General features: G+C 35.1%; 1 protein-coding gene across 1 annotated transcript in view; it reads left to right on the forward strand.

The window, feature by feature from the left end:
* The window catches only part of BCO1 (beta-carotene oxygenase 1), a 41,620-nt gene extending 32,260 nt beyond the window's left edge, over window positions 1-9,360 (forward strand). The window contains exons 10-11 of the mRNA XM_003757855.3: window positions 2,766-2,877; window positions 6,091-9,360. Coding sequence (XP_003757903.1) covers window positions 2,766-2,877; window positions 6,091-6,281 — 303 coding nt within the window. The 3' untranslated portion in view covers window positions 6,282-9,360. The remainder of the gene's footprint in view (window positions 1-2,765; window positions 2,878-6,090) is intronic.
* Window positions 9,361-13,158: the final 3,798 nt, after the last annotated feature.

Here is a 13,158-nt window from a genome sequence, read left to right on the forward strand (position 1 = left end):
TTATATAATATTGTTGTTACTGTGTACAATGTTCTCATAGTTCTACTCACTTCACTTTGCATCAGTTCTTGTAACTCCTTCCAGATTTTTCTGAAAGCATCCTACTCATTATTTCTTATACTACAGCACTATTCCATCACAATCATGGATTACAACTTATTCAGCCATTATTCAATTAATGGGCATCTCCTCAATTTCCATTTTCTTGTCATCACAAAGTATAAATTTTTTGTATATACAACATAGGCACCATAACTTTAAAAATGATAAGCTGAAGAATATCCAGAGGAGGGAAACCAAGATAATGAAGCACCTTGAGTCCTTTGAGGAAAAATTTGGGAAGAGTTGAATTATGAGGGAGACAAATATGGAAAAAACAAAATAAATGGACCCAAGACTCCAAATCTTGAAGTCACAGGAGGATTTGTTAGAAGAAACTGGATAAGTTTAGCATGGAGAAGAGAACATTTGAGGGGACTAAGGAGCATGATAACTTTCTTTAGATTATATGAAGGGTTGTCATGGGAAAGGAATAAAACTTGTTCTGCTTGGCTTCACAGGGCAGAATCAGGAACAATGAATACAAATTATAGAGAGCAAAATTCAGGCTTGATGTCATGATAAATTGACATGGGCTGCTTTGGAAGGTGGCAGATTCTCTCTCATTGAAGATCTTTGAGAAGTGGCTGGAAGAGCACTATTGGTTATGTTGTATCTATGATTTCTTTTGCATATAGTTTAGGCTGGTGATTAAAGATCCTTCTAGTCCTAGATGCTATGATTCTCTGATTTGGCAATTATAAAGTTATTAGTGAACTTTAAAGACAGAGATTTTAGTTCTGTGTTAGGGGAAAAAAACTAGATTACAGTGAAGTTTTCAAAAAGGAATCTACTACTAAATCTTAATTCTAATTCTTCCTCTCACAGTGTGGAGTTGGCTCTGGACTTTTTGAAAGCTATATCAGTTAATTACAAGCTCTGGAAAGCTTTTGAGTACTGAATTGGATAAGGGCAACTAACTCCTCAATTATTACTCTGTTGACCCTTCTAGAAGTCACAATGATCCAAAAATATTTTTATCTGCATCAGTGGAGGGAAGACTCAAAATAACAAAATAACGGATCCTCATTTGAAGAAATGAAGATAGAAAACACTCATAGGAGACAGTTTAGCAATGAAAGAAAAAAAATAGGTCAGAATCTAGAGTAGTCAGAATAAAGTGAAAAAAAGCAAAATTGACTCTTAATTGAACCTCATTAAATCCAAACTGCATTTGATTTAAAATCTCTACGTAATTTCCTTCAAATGATCATTTAGCCTACTAAAGATCTTCTCTGAAAGGTATCCTACTAACTTGTAAGCTAGCCCATTCTTGTTTTTGAATATTTCCAATTGTTAGGAAGGGTTTTATTCAACCACTCCCCCCAATCCTAAACCAATGTCCAGCCTAAATCTGTCTTTTTGAAATCTCTACTTATTGTCTCTACTTCTACAATCTGAAGCCAAGGAGGACAAATTTAATCCCTCTTCCAAATAGTCCTTCAAAGACTTTGAGCAATTATGTTTTCCCTAAGTCTCTCTTTTGTGCAAGCTAAAGATTAGGAAAAAGTAATGAGTTTTTCAAAGTTGAAGAGAACTAGGGATATTACAAAGTAAAGGGGAAAGGAGTCAATGAAATGTAGAAGATGAAAGAAGAGAGAAGATATGAGGAAGCAAGGCCATTTGGAGCTGGAACATGAATCTCCAAGAAAAAGCTGTTGAGTATATTATTATTCAGGAATAGAACAGAGCAGATAACCTGTCAAGTTAAGAGTAGGGCAGGTGAAGCATTTGTTTAGGCTATGCAAAGTTGGCAGGAGAAGAAAAATATAAGAAATATGCATTTCCTCTCCCAAGAATGCCATATTTTTAGATTAGATGACATAATTTTATATTCTAGCCTCAACTGCAAAATTCTTTTTTGGTACCATGAAACAACTTTATTGACTTAAAGAATAGAAACAACTTTTTCTATAATACTTAGAGGAAGTTTGAAAAGATCACAATAAAGACAGATATAGTAATGAAGAAGACATTAAATAAAGGAGAGATGCTCTTCTGAATTCATGCAAAGGAATTATTATGTAGAGAGTGATAGCTTCTGATAGATATTAACTCTAGAGTTAATACGAAAGTGGAATGGGCAAAATAAGGCAAAATTGCTCTTTCTTGATGTTGTGGAAGAAGGGATAATTTTAAAAAAATGGATAGCAACGTAATTACAAAGCCTGTCAGCTGAAATAAACACTGAGCTATCATTAATAGAAGGAACACTAAATTGATCAAAGCCAACAGTGTTCATATGTCTGTTTGTGAATGATGATGGAGAACCATGCATAAACTCCCTTCTGCCAGTGTGGGGACTAATCTAATTGTTTTCCTGGCCTAGCTTCTCAATGTACATAACAGCAAATGAAGTTAGATTCTGAAAAAGTTAACCTCAGATTTTATTTAGAGAAGCAAGTAAGACTTTTATCTTTTTGAGGCAGATTTCTACTATAAAGCTTCTAGGAAATAGAAACTAGACCTGTGATTCTTCTGTCAACATTATACAGGTGCTCCAAACATTTATAAATGTTTACTTTTAATGGTGAGAGTTGTTCTTATTCTATTATCCTCTCCACATACCCAGGTTTCATTGCTTGATTGCATGCATTGTGTTCAGTTAGATGTAGATAATACAATATCACAGAAATTGAGTCAGTATTTGTCTTTTAAATACACAGATATTGAAATTTGATATTCTGACAAAGTCATCATTGAAATGGGCAGAGGAGCACTGTTGGCTTGCTGAGCCCGTGTTTGTGCCTGCACCAAATGCACAACAAGAAGATGATGGTAAGAGTTTTTGGCCTAATGAGTGCTCTATTTTCACACTGAGGTGTTGGAAGCAGCTTTCAAAACAACATATTTGGCAGGTCAGAAAATGCGATTCTTATCCTGTCAGATCCACTCAGTTCAATCCAGCTTTGACTTACCAAGGGACAGTGTGCCTCCCAGTAGATAGAGAGCTGCTCTCTGAACCAGGAAGATCTGGTTTCAAGTGCCACCTCTGACAGATTGGTCGTGAGACTGTAGGCAAATCACTTCAATTCTCACTCTCCCAGGGATCCTCAAATTTTTTAAATAGGGGGCCAATTCACTGTCCCTCAGACTGTTGGAGGGCCAGACTATAGTAAAAACAAAAACTTTGTTTTGTGGGCCTTTAAATAAAGAAACTTCATAGCCCTGGATGAGGGGGATAAATGTCCTTAGTTGCCACATCTGGCCCACAGGCCGTAGTTTGAGGGCCCCTTAGAGTCTAAGTAATCGAGTAAGAGTGTAAATGGCAGCAGTGGTCCCAATCTGTATTGGTAGAGGGAGAAACCTCATTCAGAAACCTCCTGCACCAATTAAATCACAAGTCCCGTCCCTATCCCTAAGTTTTTACTTAGCTCTGTGCAAGGTGTTTAACACTGGGAACAAATACAAAAATAAAAAATTGACACTGATCCTGGCCTTGAGAAACTTATATTTTGGGGGTTGGTAAAGGGAAGGGAAAAGAAGGTATATACAGATTCTCCAGAGACACATATAGCATACAGGCAAATGGGGGAATACATGAAAAGGTGCATGGTGTAATATACAGATCCTTAACCTTTTTTTGTGTCTTGAACCCCTATGACAATCTAGCAGAGACCTATGTACTATTTCTCAAAATCATGTTTTTAAATTAGTTTTTAAAATGTAGAATTGCAAAGGAAATCTATTATTTTTTAAAAAAAGAGCTAGACAAACAAACGAACAAGCTCAGACCCTAGTTAAGAAGACAGTCTCTATTGGGAAGTTTTCTGGACAAAAAAGCCTGGGTTTTTGTGATATTTACTTGCTCTATAACCTTAAGTGGAATCAGATTGAAAAAGTCATGACCCTTCATAGGGATGAAGTCCTTTATTGGAGTATGTGTAATGGTGATAAGGTGATATTAGGGTTGGAAAGAAGGGAAGTCTTTGACTTCCTTTTATGTGAAGATGGAATCATTTTTCACAAGATTTGTCTTCACCTTTCTACTGTGGCTTATCTAACCCTATGGTCTTCCTTCCTTCCACAATTCTTAAAGATGTGTAACATTGAATGTTAGAGGCCAAATATCATGGCAGCAGGAGCTGTCTCAGATCCAAATCTTAACAGAGATGCTATTTCCCCCACCCTACAACAAAGATATAGGGCATTTATAGAAATGAAGAAAGAAATTTCAAATAGTTTTAAATGTCTTTAAGAATGTTTTTGCAATACCAAAATTTCAGAGGACTAGAAGTCCAGTAGATTCCAGGCCACTTCTGTGGCTGGGTATCCCAGAGAAAATAATTTAACTTTAAATTTCCTTATTTATGACAAGAGGCCCTTTCAGCTTTATAAAAGAAAGTTGTCAATTTCCTTGACGTATGTCTTTGCATAGACTTAAGAAAAAAAAGATATTCCAGCAAATCATGTTCTGTAACCCGGTTTTCTAGCAGAAATTATTTTATTGCACTTCTTCTATCTTTTAATGGAGCCATTCAGTTTCAGCAAGATGGAAAAAATGGCAGAAAAATATCTACCTCAATCTTTTTGCTAACTAGAACCTGTTTGTAAAGTTCATATAGTAACATAATAGTGGTAAGAACATTGATCTTAGGATCACAATATATAAAGTTGAGGCACACTTTACACCTATTGTCTGTTTTATTTTGGCTAACTAACTTCATTGCTCTGTGCCCCAATTTCTTCCATGTAAAACATAAATAAGAATGCTCCTACTAGCTACCATACACAATGAGGAAAGCATTGTAAAAAACCTCATGAAATGAAGAAAGGAACCTAAGTTGTCATCACTGAAGGTTTAGGCTTTGATTCTTATTCTCTATGCTGTTTCTCTAACCTTCCAATATGTGTATCTTAACAGTGGAGTCACTAGCTTTTCCCATTAGCTAGAGGTCAACTAGTTCAGTCCCCTCATTTTACAAAAACAATTTTAAAAAATCCTGAGGATCATAATTATTTGCTCCAAGTCACATTTAGGAAGAGGCACAGACAAGAGTTGAATTAAAGTCCTCTAAGTCAAAATTCAATGCTCTTTCCACCATATGACACTGAAAGAAAACAAAAAAGTGACCTGAAGATTGAAAAAGGGAAATCTATTTCACTAAGAAGGGAATTCACCAAATGAGCTCCAATGGCTCATCTTCCTTATCTGTCAGGTTGATCCATAGACCCACATAGCATACTACCCCTAATTTTTTTGTCAGATTCAAGTTTATCTAGCACTAATAATAATTGACATTTGTATATTACTTTAACATTATTTTAATCTCATTTTAATCTTACATTATCAATATGTGACAGATGAAGAAACAGGCACACAGAAATTAAGGACTTTCCTAAGACACACTAGTAAGGGTCAGAGGCAGGATTTGGAATTCAGGTCTTCCTGACCCCAAGTCCAGCATATAATGCTAATACCTCCTCATTTTACAAGAATAAAAACCACATCAGAAACATCCTTCTATCCAGTTAAATGTACTTCCAGAACAGAAGTAGGAAACTTCTTCTAGGGGACTCTGTCTTGAACATTAGGTCTAAATTATAGATCTCTAGCCCTGAACCTATTTCTCCAACCATTTGTGTGGAATGCCTTAGATGCTTTGTGGTTTTCTCCTAACGGGCAACAATGAAGAAGCATATTATTAATAGCAATAGGCGGTTCAACACTGGCACAAGGAAAGGCACATTTGCACTATTATGTATTCCAAAGTTAGACTAGATAGTATTGTTACATCCCTATTCATATTCAAAAGACAAAAGCCAAGATGGGCAAGCTAAAGATTATTTTTCTGCTTTGAATGTTGAAGATCAAAATAGGAAAAATCTAAATTTTGCCTACAAGTTATTTTCTTTGGATTTAAGCCTTGGCCACCCAAACCACATTGTTTTCTCAGGATTAGATTTTCAACATTAATGAAGATTCTTTTTATTTTGAACATAGGAAAAAAATATTCATTTCCCAAACTTGCTCATTTTTTTCTTTTAAAGGTATTATATTGTCAGTGGTTATCTCCACCGACTCCAAGAAATCACCTTTTCTGCTGATATTGGATGCAAAACGATTTACAGAACTGGCTCGGGCATCAGTTGATGTGGAAATACATTTGGATCTACATGGGCTATTCATTCCCTCTGGGGATTCGCCTGAAGAGCAGGAGGGCAATGTGCTTAGGAACTAAATCTAGTAGTCTAGCCTAGAGTGATGCTACTTTGAGATTTGGGAACAGACAAACTGTGTAGGACCTTATAGAACCATAAGCCTGGAAACTTTTTCCTTATCAGGTACAGTTTTATTTTTTATTCTTGAGATGGTATATTAAGTAGAAAGAAAGCAAGGTTCAATGCCTTTAATTTCATTTCATTTAAATTATAATAACAATTAGAGGCTGCATGGTATAATATATGGAGGGTCAGTTTTGGAGTCCAAAAGGCTTATAAGTTCCACTTCTGACACATACTAATTAAGTAACCATAAGCAAGACACTTTAAGTCTTAATACCTGGGGAAACTTTATAAGACTATAATTCATTGATAAACTGCTATCCTGCACAGGTACAGGGGATTCCCACACTAATGAAGTGACAAGTCTGGTTTACAAAAATAGTAATTCGAATAGCTGATATTTAGACAGTTTAAATTTGTTAAGCACTTATGTACATCATCTTATTTGATCCTTATAACTACTCTGAGAAGTAGATATTGTTATTATCCTTATTTTACAAATAAAGAAACTAAGGTTTCAGAGAGGCTTAGGTTTACTGACTTGTCCATGGTTATATAGGTCTTAGGTATCAAAGATAGAATTTGAACACAGGTCTCTCCTGAAACACAGTTCTCTTTCAAATATATACCATACTGCCTCTCTTTTGTCTTTGTTTGAAATTAACAAATATTTATTGAGTGAATACTATGTATCTAGCACTGAACGAAAAAGAAAACTTTTTATTTTGAGCATTCATTACACGGAAATTCTCACTAAAATAAATTATATACTTTAAATGATATTTTGCAATGCTAATTATAAGGATTTACCCATTACCAAACATACAAATTGGCATCAGAAAATGTTTTAATCTGGCTAAATTGAGGTTCTCTTCCTTCCTAAATCCTGGCATGATGTTTTTTGTTAATTTTCCTTTTAATAAAACTATACAATTAGGAAACTGATGCACTGTCACTTAAGAATTTCATTAGCAGAATATCCACGTGCCTTCAGTCCTCAATTTTAGTGAGTGGGTTTCTACAAACTCCATGCACTGATATTGGTTTTCAGTAAATATGCTTCCGTTTGTTTAGTTATAATTGCATTTTAAAAGCTCCATCTCAAATATATTTGTATTTAGATTTTATTCTCACCCAACAATTTGTTAATTACTAAAAGCTTACACCTTCCACAATCACCTGGAGACACTAACGAGAGATTCATGGTCTTCTGCTATAGAATAGCAGCATTGGATACGACTGAAAGTAATTCTCTTCCTCTTCAGATTTTCCAAGAATGGTTGTTTCACTCTTCCCTTGTCATCACACTTTTCCCATGTATTACACTTATCTCAGTACATGTGTATCTTATTTTGAGGGCAGAATTTATATTTATTTTCCCAGCCCTGGAACACAGGACTTTGTACTTAGCAGGAATTTAATAAATGTTGCTAGAAATTGAATTGTAACAGAATCATCTGATATCATCTGTTTAAAGTCAATTTGTTTTCCTTTAGATACAGGAACATAAGATTCTGAAGTGGGATCTCAGAGATAAACTAGTTCAATATCCTCATTCTGAGATACAGTCCCAGAAAAATTAAATTATTTGCCTGTGGTCCAATAGCTATTAAAAGACAGAACTAAAATTTTTCTTATGTAAGTATTAGTATTTTCATTTTAAGAAGGGAAATTGATCCCCAACCAACTGATTTTCCTCAAAGGAATGATGAAGTTAATTTGTTAATACTTTGTTATCCCAGTTTGAACATTTTCTCTGGTGAAATCAGTAAGCATATTTAGGATTGGCTGCATGAAAATTTGTCAATCCCGGGCACAAGTCAGGCAGGAACCAGCAGAATTCAGGAGTACCAGTAGGAGATACACATTCTCCAGACAGACACAGAAACAGAAAGGCAGTATTCAAACAGCTTTAAGAAGGATTTCTGACAAAGAAAGAGTTACACAATTGAGATCTAGTTATTGCAATAAAGAATTGAATATGAAGAGGGATATAAGCTGAGACCCTCCTCTAAATAGCTTACTCCCAGAAACATGAGTCCGGGATCACTTGTTGAAGAACTCCATGATGAGAGAAAGGACACTGAGGTCTTACACCCCTTGAAATTTAAATTGTGTGCTAGAGGCAGTTCAAAATAGCTCAGGATTGTTAAAATTTCAGTGTGAGTACTCACACCTAAAAAAATCAGCAAACATTTAAATCAGGACTTGAATTTTTTGTTTCGTTGATTACCTGGTCTTAAGACTGTGATGAGGAAAATGTTCATATTATAAATTAAACTTAAAAGGATGTCATGTGTACTTTTTTGGATCCAGTTATTAAACATTTAGCAGCATATCCTGCCTATGAATTAATTATAGTTTCAGAACTGCAAACACATAGGTTACCCTAGAACTTAAGGGTGGTAGCTGCCTTCTAGGGACTAAAATCTTGAGTATGAGCACATATGGATAGGGTACTTAACCATAAACAACATCCCTGACTGTGAGATACATAGTAGTGCTTCTAAAATTTTGTCAATGGTAATGGTATTCACTGAGTAATGGTGTCACTAAATTTATATAGAATTCAAATTTATATAGAAACAATAACCATATCAAGTTTCTATAGAAACTGCATATCATTTCTAATTTAGCTTGTACTATAAGGCCAAATTTATTGGCTCAAAAGACAAAAAATTACTAGAATTGCTCAGCATTATAGTACCTAATACAATTTTTAAATGTCTTTCATCTATGGTTTTTTATTGGAAGCATTAAATGTAGACTTTAATATTTTTTCTGTGTTTTTTCAAATAAACTCATTTCCCTTTCCCTTCCACCTACTTCTACATTGAAAACATTTTTAAAAAATTCTTATGTGCCTAATTAAGCAGAACAAATCCACACACTGGCTATATCCCAAAAAAAAAAGTAATACTTCAGTCTGCAACTGAGTCTATCACCTCTTTGTCAGAGTATGTACACCATACACTACTAGTCCTCTGGAGCCATGATTGCTCATTGCATTCATTAGAGTTCTCAAGTCTTTAGAAGGTTGTCTTTAGAATGTTTTTAGAGTGTACACTCTTCTCCTGGTTCTGCTCACTTCACTTACATTAGTTCCTACAAGTCTTCCTAGGCTACTCTGAATCTGCCTCTTTCATCATATCTTATAGCATAGTAGTATTCCCCTTCTCTCTGAAGAACTCTGGAATTGTGTGACATGGGAGACATTGACCCAGGACTGCTCAGCATGACGTGCCTTCATCAATGTTGTGCTCTGTGAGCAAAACAGAATCAAAGTAGCTCAAAAGAAATGCAAGATGTGCAAATTTAGAGAATCTGTCCCAAATATTTACATGGACTATTTAAGCCCAACCTCTGGTAGAGTAGTCTGAGCCTGTATTGATCTGATTAGCCAGTCAGAAAATGTAATTTGACTCTAATATAGTGGTCATTTTGGTCCTCTTCGAGACTAAAGGATAACAACCACCAGTATTCCACTATATAATAATGCCACAATGTGTTCAGCACTCTGTGCTACTTGTAAATTTTAAGGTTAATTTAGAAGCTGGTTTGCAGTTTTTCAAACGGCTGTATCATTTCATAATATTAAAATTAATTTTTAAGTACATGCACACATATATTTACAAGTTACAGGATAAATAGGAAATAATTTATAAATGGATGGCAGTAGAATTGAGAGATTAGAAAATGTTTTCTGTTAGAACATGGAATTTTAGTTGGGATGCTCCATAGCAAAAATTTTGCAGGTAATACCGCTCTTAAGCCTGAAGTGGTTAAAGAAAAAGGATAAGGACCTAAATAGGCAAAAATATTTATAATAGCTCTTTTTTTGTGGCAACAAAGAATTGGAAATTGAGAGGATGTTCATTAGTTGGGGAAAGGCTGAACAAAATGTAGCATATGATTGTAGACTATTACTGTGCTATGAGACAAAGTTTCTTAAACTATGGGTCATGACTCCATATGGAGTCACATAATTGAAAGAAGGGAATCTCAAAAAGTGTAACAAAAAAAGACATCAAATATTCTGCCAAGATTTAATTCTTTGTGTAGAAATAAACAAGCACATCTATCTTATTAGTATGCAAATTTTCTTTCAACCTTGATAAATGGTAAAAATTATATGTATACTAAAAGAATTGTTTTAGAATAAATTTCTTTATGATTTATTATCAGGAAATGTTTGATTTATTTACCTATTTTATATATCTATATACCCACTCATGTAAGAATTTCTCAGATGAAAAGGGGTCATGAATGGAAAAGCCCTGACTCTAAACAAATTCTGGAGCAGTAAAACCCACTAAAAGACAGCATGAAACAATTTCCTGGCACAGAATCACTTAAAAAGTCAGCAGGAAAGAGCTGTTGCACTAGGATAAGAGTAGAGCTCAACTACGAATAGACCTCTGGGCGACTGAATCAGTGGCAGTTTCCTAACCTCTCAGCCCACAGATGGCAAAGACAACTTGGAAGGTCAGCAGGAAAGATTTCTCACACCTAGGTGAGAGTAAAGCACAGTCCAATGCAGGCTGTACCAGCTCAGCTCTGGCAGCAACAAACTAGGAGCAGACCTTGGGAGCCACTGAATCAGCAACTGCAGCAGCGTCTTCCAGAAGCCTCAGCCCACAGACAATAACAGGGTCGAACAACTGGTCAGGAGATTACAGAAGTCTCTTTGTTAGCACTGAGGCAGGACTCTGGTACTTTGCCCATGCTGTATCTGACTCCCAGTCCCAGATAGCAATCCCGGGATGATGAGGAGCACTAGCACACCAGAGCTTGCAGTCAAAACAGAGCAAGGACTCTCCTTATAATTCCATAGCAGAAAAAAGTGCTTGCTGTCATTCACAGACCAGATCATAGGCTGCGAGAGCAGTTAAAACATTTCTCCTTAGATCATACCATCTGGGAAGAACTGAAAATTTACAGATCCTTAGAAGTAGTTCTGAAAAGAGCTGCACAAAAACTCTGAAACTTGGGAAAGTGCACCCTCCACCCTGGAAGCAGAGCCCTACTTTCACAAAGAGTTAAAAATAAATAGACTGAGGAAATGAGCAAATAGAAAAAGATTCTGACCACAGAAAGTTATTATGGTGACAAGGAAGATCAAAACACACACTCAGCAGATGATAACAAAGTAAAAGCTCCTACTTCTAAAGCCTCCAAGAAAAAAAAAAACAAATTGGTCTCTAGTCATGGAAGGTCTCAGAAAGGATTTTTCAAAATTAAAAGAGGAGTAAATGGGAAGAGAAATGAGAGTAGCAAAAAAAATCATGAAAAAACAAGACAATAGTTTGGTAAAGAAGACACACATACACATCCACACACACAATACTGAAGAAAACAATACCTTAAGAAACAGACTAAGCCATATGGTAAAAGAGACACAAAAAAAATTAAAAAAAAAAAACAAGGAGGAGAATTCCTTGGAATTGAATTGACCAAATAGAAAAAGAAGCACAAAAACTCACTGAAAAATCAAACTTGAGCAGTCAGAAGGGAAGGTGATAAAAGAAAGGGGAGGAAGATAATAGGAGAGAAGGTAGATTGGGGAGGAGTGTAGTCAGAAGCAAAACACTTGAAGAGGGACAGGAGAAAGGAAAGAAGAGTGCAGTATAAATGGGGGCAATATAGTTAGTAAGAGATATGTGAAAAAAAATTGAAGTATTTCTCTGATAAAGACCTCATTTCTCAAACATATAGAGAACTGAGTCATATTTATAAAAATAAGAGTGATCCCCAATGATAAATTATCAAAGATATGAATAATTTTCATATGACATTGTCATAGCTATCTATAGTCATATGAAAGAAATGCTCTAACTCACTATTGATTGGAGAAATGCAAATTTAAACAAATTTAAATGCAAATGAGGTACTTCATATCTATTAGATTGTCTGATAGGACAGAAAAGGAAAATAACAAATGTTGGAAGGGATGTGGAAAAAATGAGACATTAATTCACTGTTGATGGAGTGGTGAACTGATTCAAACCATTCTGTAGAGCAATTTGAAATTATGCCCAAAGGGCTATAAAATCATGTCTACTCTTTGACCTCGCAATACTAGTACTAGGTCTGTTTCCTCAAAAAGATAAAAACAAAAAGGAAAAGGACCTATATGTACAAAAAACATTTATACTAGCTCTTTTTTGGGGACAAAGAAGTAGAGATTGAGGGGATGCCCATAAACCGAGGAATGCTGAACATGATGAATTTAAAATGAAATACTATTGTGCCATTAGAAAGGATGAGCATCAGAAAAAACTGGAAAGATTTATATGAATTGATGCTGAGTGAAATGTACTGTATACAAAGTAACACTATTGTATGACATAACTATTCCCATAATTCAAGACAACTCTGAAGGACTGACTTATCAATGAAAATGCTAATGAAAAGGTCCAGAGAAAGAACTGATCATGTCTGAATGCTGATTGAAACAACATACTTTTTAATTTTTTAAATTTTTCTTAAAGGTGCTTTATTTTGGTTTGTTTTCCTTTACAACATAACTATTATGGAAATGTTTTACATGACTACACATGTATAACATATTGAATTGTTTGCATTCTCAATGGGGGGAATGGGGAAGGAAGAGAGAGAATCTGGAACTCAAAGTTCTAAAAATGAATGTTAAAAGTTGCTTTTACATATATTTGGGGGAAAAATACTAAATAATTTTTTTAAAAAAAGAAATGATAAGGGGGGGTAGTTTCAGAAAAACATTGCAAGACCTATATGAAGTGATGCAGAGTGAAGTGAGAACTGAGTGATCATTGTGCAGAATAGCAGCATTATTATAATAATGGTGAACTGTGA

The sequence above is a fragment of the Sarcophilus harrisii genome, chromosome 2 (genome assembly GCF_902635505.1).
Source record: "Sarcophilus harrisii chromosome 2, mSarHar1.11, whole genome shotgun sequence".
Taxonomy (NCBI): Eukaryota; Metazoa; Chordata; class Mammalia; order Dasyuromorphia; family Dasyuridae; genus Sarcophilus; species Sarcophilus harrisii.